The sequence below is a fragment of the Poromitra crassiceps genome (genome assembly GCF_964638095.1).
Source record: "Poromitra crassiceps genome assembly, chromosome: 22".
Taxonomy (NCBI): domain Eukaryota; kingdom Metazoa; phylum Chordata; class Actinopteri; order Beryciformes; family Melamphaidae; genus Poromitra; species Poromitra crassiceps.
This window is the reverse complement of record NC_139647.1, coordinates 13,297,112-13,303,655: the sequence shown is the minus strand read 5'-3', so window position 1 is coordinate 13,303,655 and position 6,544 is coordinate 13,297,112. Positions and strand designations below refer to the sequence as shown.

Sequence of the window (6,544 nt, the reverse complement as noted above, 5' to 3'; positions counted from 1 at the left end):
CGTTTGGTTTGAACAAGTGAAACTATTTTTATAAGCATTTTACAAAATGTCTATGGGAAAATAAATGGCGGATGAAAATCTCTGGTACAGTGCTGAAGCAGGAAGTAGGCGGTCGCTTTGCCTCTCTATTAGGAAACCGTTTTAAGTGGTGACGAGCAAGAGTGCTGTGAAAATTTTAGGAAACGCTGCTCTGTTTCATGTATCCGGTTTGTATTATATATGCAAGGTCTGGTCTCACACAGGTGCAGAACATACGTGCTAGTTGACTGTCAGCTGTAGTCTCTGTGGTGCGTTCAAGTGCACTCTTTCTGGCCCCCGACAAAGGCGACGTGAGGCGTCCGTTGCGGCAGTCCTTTGAAGTTGTGTGTGTCCCAGCGCCTTAAGGGGGCATTACTCATTTATAATGATTTGCTCCTTCAAATACTCACAGAAATCGCCTTGTTGAATGTTGAAATATCCGATTGGGATTTGCAGGCCACAGGGTGTGAGAGGGTCACCGCTTGTCTTGAGATGGATGAAGGGGTCACAGAGGTCGCGCGAGTCTGAGGCGGACTTAAGCGGAAACACAATAGGCACCTCATGCAAAAAGTGCCTAATCTCACGATCGGGTTTAACAGGCGGCTTTCAGTAAAGCCGCCTGGCACGGATCTCACAATTAGAGAGGCTTTTGTGCCAGTCTTCCAGGAGATGGACGATCAAAGCCAACGGAGTTAAACGCTCGCGTCATAAAACAAGCGATGGGCAAAGGGGGATTAGTGTTATTGCTTTCAGGTGCTGTATACAACACAATCAAGGTTTTGAAGCTGAAAGCTACTTGGCAACTTGGCTGTTTTTAGCGCCGTGTGTTTTTTTTTTTTTTTTTTTTTTTGCGGTTTGGTAAACATGTTAATAATCCAGCAGCATGTGAACAGAGCTCCCACTGTTCCCATCCCATTCACAACTGTTTATGTAACCGCGAGCCGGGCCAGGACTGTGCTTCTCCCGCCTCGCAGGTGCTGGATTTAGCCGGGTCCGGTCCAGAGAGAGAGCAGCAGAGCGGCGCTGCTGTGTGCCCGGCGCTGAGGCGGGAGCGAGCGAGCGAGCGAGGACACTTGGGACAGTGTGTCTCTGAAAACAGTGGGGACAGACGGTCACAGACGAAAACGCGTCCAACACCAACAAATCTTTAGTCGTCGTTGCCCCCATTCCAGCCGCTTCGACATTGTATATAGTGAGGCTAAGCTATTGAGCGCGAATGATTACAGTGTGTGCCGGCAGTGAGCGTTAGGAGGTGGTGATGGAGTGAAAAAACAGCCACAACCATCCCAGGAGAGCGATCTCAAGCCCAACCAAACACCTCCTAAACACACAGGGAAAAAAAGTGTACTTATTCAAACACACACACACACACACACGCACACACACACACACAAACTCACACACACACACACACTCGCACGCACACGTACACACTACACACAGAGTCTTCCAGCTAAATCTGTCAGAGAAACCTGTACCCTATCAGCTCGCTCTCTCTCCCATTCTACGGCGGGACAGAGAGTCCGAAAAAACGCAGCATCTTGTTTTCCTTTATGAGCCATTGCGTCAATGGCAGTTAAACCGCGTTAGTGTATAAAACCCGGGATAATTATAAATGTAGCCTTCAGGTGGCGGCGGCTCTGCTCGCCGCTGAAGCGCTGGTGTTGAGAGGTTTATGGGGCGAGATGCGAGAAGGGAGCCACTTGCACTGAAAAAGGGGGCGGGATGTTGGCCGCGCGGCTTCCTCCCCCCGCGAGCGGCACCAGCGGGACCGCGAGGCATCGAGCTGCCGGGCCGTGAGTGCTGACAGCGCTCTGACCCGTGTGGCCGCGTAGAATAACACGGCCTTTCTCTATTGACACTGACACGTACACACGCACGCACGCACGCACACACACGCAAACATGCACTCGCTGGCCGGACTGTTTACAGTAGTACTACGCACTGCAGACCGGGGAGATATACGAGCTTGGCTTTTCAGCGAGAGAGAGAGAGAGAAAATCTCAAATCATCTGGCGGTTCTCATGGACAGACAGCGAGCGGCCCAACTTTACCTCCTGTGATTCCGTCCCACATCTGTCAAAGTCTGGCGTTGCATAATTATAATCATTAAGGAGTAGGGCAGCAGCCATTTGCTGCTTTTAGCGTGCGACAGGACGGAAAATGGGCCAAACTCAATTTCCTTTGAATGACAGCAGGAACATTTGCGTCCTGCTGCTGCCCCTCAGCTAAATGTTGTCCAGACGGGGGACAGAAGTTAATTTGTCCCGCCCCCGCACACAAAAACCCCAAGAGAGGGAAGGGGAGCCTCACCTGAGGACGTCCCATTTGTGTGGACTAACAGAGAAGGACATTTTACCCCTGCGTGAAAAAACACAGAGTCTCAAAACCGTGCGCACCACAAACCTCTCTCCAGCCAGTAGCCAGATAAAAACACTTTGCCTTCTGAGGGTGCAATTGTGCGAGCGTCTAGACGAAATACAGCGAGAGAGAGGCCCCCGCGAGGCACCGGCGTAGCCATTAACAGGTGGGTCAGATATTTTATTGGGCCCGGGCCAAGGAGGGCCTCCTAAAACTTAAATGCTCCTCAGCCCAGAGCAGAGCATGTAAAAAGGAGCGCGTGGAACCGTTTTGGACGTGCGAGTCTCTCGACCCCTTGGCTCGGCTCGGCGCGCGGGGGGGGCGCTGACGGACCCCCGGCGCTACTAACTCGGGGAAAGGTGGAACGGAGGCCGGCGGGCGCTGGGTGTTTACCCCCCGACGCTTGTCGCCACCTGTTAGCGAGGGGCAAAGCATGCTATTATCTCCAGCTCGGTGGAGAATCTGGCCCCGCAGGCCTGGGTCATAAACAGAGCTGCAGCAGCAGCAACCCTGGAGAATTTCTCCTCCGACACAGGCTGGAGGTGCAGGGGGGACGACCGACTGTGTGAGAACGGAGAGGGAGAGCTGGGAGAGGAATCCAGGAATCTCGCGGGCCTCCGTAGCCTTCAGCACTACCAGAACAACCTTGGCCCCCTCGCTCTTAAAACTATACGGCCTAACACACAATTACTATCATTAAGGTCATTCCGCTTCAGTTGTCCCGCACGGTTCGTTTCTTTTTTTTCGTGCGTGTGACGCTCGCTCGCTATTAGAGGTGCTTCTCTGTTGGTTTTGGAATTAAATGGCAGATGCTTACAGTTGTATATATCGGCATTTCATCGAAATGTGTCGAGAATTCAAATCATTTTGACACATTTCTTTCAACGCTTCAACTCATGATGAGAACTCCACCCACACCACACCACGCACGCACGCGCTGAAGATCAGGTGAAGATGTGTCATGTGACACACCGTGGGATTGAATCTGACGCCGCTTCTCTTTCGCCAATCTTGCCCGTCTCGCTCCACTGCACGCTATAATAAAATCGTAAACGTCTTGAAAATAATCCGGCGGAAATGTCTGTCAGAGCTGAGGTTTGGTGCACTCCATGGCTCAGGTGATGGCTTAGGCTTCGGGGCCCCTTGTCCTCCGTACAGTAACTCCTTCAGTGCCTGCAGCTGTCAAAGCCCTGACAGTCCGTGTGCGGGGCCTCCTGAGATGATTGGCAGGTATCTTCTTCCTTTTCCAGATGAGGGGAGGTCTGACACTGTAAAAGACAACTGTGACAGTCTCGTTTGCTTTTAGTTTCTCCTCCGACCGTCTTTATGTGCTACTCACGTTAAAACTACACTGTCTGTTATTTGACGTCCCTCCCCAGACATTTATTGGGCCACCTATGACGGCAGCATTCCAAGTTGTTGTAATGCTGTTGACTGGAAGTGGGGGGGGGGGGGGGGGGCGATGGGGGGCAGGGTGTACTTTTTTCCATGTTTGAGTTTGCTGACATATATATTTACATCCATATCAACCCCCACAATGCAATGCCACGCACGCACTCTTTCAGCGCTGTCTGTCTTTTGACTTTCCAGGCTGTCCCGGGGCAAAGAAGACGGAGTTCCTGACGAGCGTGCTCGACGCGCTGTCGACAGACATGGTGCACGCAGTCACAGATCCAGCATCCGCCGGCAGGTATGGTTCCGTTTTTTCGATTGCTGACGCAGATCAGCGGACGTCTCATCATCCGAAAGGATGTCGCTTTTCATGAAAACCAAATGAAAACCTGCATGATCTTGGGCTTCCATGACACACGATTGGACTCCGCTGACAGATTATGGATAGATTGTGGGTGTTTGGGTAGTGTCGAGGTAAAAGCCTGTGAGACCCGGGTTCAATTCCCAGCAGCAGAACTTGGTCAGATGTTCCTGCAGACACAATTGGAGGTGGGAAACCGGTGGGGTATGAGTCCTGGTCGCTGCACTAGTGCCTCCTCTGGTCGGTCAGAGCACCTGTTCCGGGGGAGGAACTGCGGAGGATAGGATGATTCTCCCAGGCGCTAAGTCCTACCTGTGAAAGTCCTCGCTGTCAGGTGAAAAGAAACAGCTGGCGACTGCACATGTATCGGAGGAAGCATGTGCCAGTCTACCACTCTCCCCAGATCGGCAGAGCGGGTGGATAGGTGGACAAAATGTATAGAGGGGTACAATAGAGATGATGGACTGACTGACTGATTCCTGTCATTCAGGATGGCTGAGCCGGACCCGAGCCACACCCTGGAGGAGCGGGTGGTCCACTGGTACTTCAGTCAGCTGGACAAGAACTCCAGCGGCGACATCGGCAAGAAGGAGATCAAGCCGTTCAAGCGCTTCCTGCGCAAGAAGTCCAAGCCGAAGAAGTGCGTGAAGAAGTTTGTGGAGTACTGCGACATCAGCAACGACAAAGCGCTGTCCCTGCAGGAGCTGATGGGCTGCCTGGGCGTCACCAAGGAAGAAGGTGAGCCGGTGACAACACTGCCCCCTATGTCCGAAAGCATTGTCCCATGCCGAATGAGCCCTCAAACCTACACTGTAAACATTTGCATATTGTCCAGAAAAGTAATCGATATGCACCAATCAGAAATTCCCTCTACTTTGTGAAGGCGGTTCTTACAGTTTGAGCTTATACCTATTCACCTTATGTAGAAGAGACGGTCTGGCTTGAGAGACTAACAGGAAGTAAATACAATCGGACGTTTCGATTGTATTTGCACTTCCTGTGACTCACAAACCTAGTCTGACTCATAATGTGAGTCAAACTAGGTTTTGACCAGGTGAGTCAGACTAGTTTGAGCAGGTAAAACAGCCGGCGTTTTGAACAGGAAGTCGCAATACAATGGGTCAAGTAGGCGGGGCTACATAAGGTGAATAGAACATGCCTACATGATGATTGTTGAGGTTTCTGTCACTTTTCTGTGCCACAGGGGCCAAGACGGGAGAAGGTACAACTTCCAGTAAACAGGTAAGTAACATCCCCCCATCTCACCCACCCACATTGGACATTAATAGTCAGTTATCTATTGTCATGTGAATGCATCTTTCTTATCATCAACTGTGGCATGTCAGGCATTGAAAAACAGTGACAATCAGAAATCAAAACAACTGCAATCAAACAATAACACACTTAATATAATAGATGCCAATTTCATTCCCTCTTCTCAGAATCCGTCAAAGAAGCAAGGCTAAGCCAACGACTGAGATTTCCCTCCCCCTTTTTTGGAGATTCTGCCCTCACCAATCGGCATAAACGGAAACCATAGTATTTGCACTTTGTACTTTAAGAAAAAAAAAAATGTAAATTCACTTTGTAGAGATGAGGTATTTAAACAGACTGCTGAATCTGTGAATGATGTAGTTAGCTTTTTATGTCCTGACAAAACAAAAATTATTTAACACATACAATGTATGTGTGTCCTTTGTGTGTCTAAAAAGTATACTTTTCAGAGTTGTACAAGTTTTCGTGTGTGATGTTTGCATTTTTTTTGTGCCCCTCCCCCCCCCCCCCCCAACGTACTGTTCCCCCCTCGTTGTTGTTGATGTTAATGCAGATGTATGGATAGTTCGCTCCACCGCTACAATAACTTAGAACCTACCATTTTTCTCATGTACTGACTTAGAGCATCTCCTCCTGACCTTTGTACAGCAGTTTTTGCAAGAATGTTTTTAACATACATCGTAAAAAGAAAAAAGAAAAAAAGTCGTAATTGTTCACGTGTATTCATGTTTATTAGAAATAAAGAACTCTTTTATACATCTGTGTGTGCTGCTCTGTGGGTCTGCCAGTCTTAATGTGTGTCTAAAGGTTAAAGGTTAAAGGTCAGCGACAGCCCTTCGTTTCTCGCTAATCCAATTAGTCCCCTATGATGTTTGCCGTCTCGTTATATAAACCTTGTAATGTTTTTGGCGTTTTGTGTTTTCTCTCGCTGCGTCTTTAATACAACACCTTGTTGACACAGTCTTTAGGAGCCAAGTGTTAGTCATACATAGCAAAGGTTGTGTATCATCCCATGTTCAGACAGCTCGCCAATTCCCCCCAGGCAATGTTTTGGGAATTGGAAAGTGGTTGGTACTTATTTCTGCTCTCAACAGATTTCATAGCCCAGGTAGACTGAAGACAGATAAATGAACCAGT

General features: G+C 49.4%; 1 protein-coding gene across 1 annotated transcript in view; it reads left to right on the top strand.

Moving 5' to 3' along the window:
• The window catches only part of smoc2 (SPARC related modular calcium binding 2), a 27,688-nt gene extending 21,569 nt beyond the window's left edge, over window positions 1–6,119 (top strand). The window contains exons 10-13 of the mRNA XM_083658310.1: window positions 3,970–4,069; window positions 4,623–4,870; window positions 5,337–5,374; window positions 5,575–6,119. Of these exons, the coding sequence (XP_083514436.1) occupies window positions 3,970–4,069; window positions 4,623–4,870; window positions 5,337–5,374; window positions 5,575–5,598 (410 nt within the window). The 3' untranslated portion in view covers window positions 5,599–6,119. The remainder of the gene's footprint in view (window positions 1–3,969; window positions 4,070–4,622; window positions 4,871–5,336; window positions 5,375–5,574) is intronic.
• Window positions 6,120–6,544: the final 425 nt, after the last annotated feature.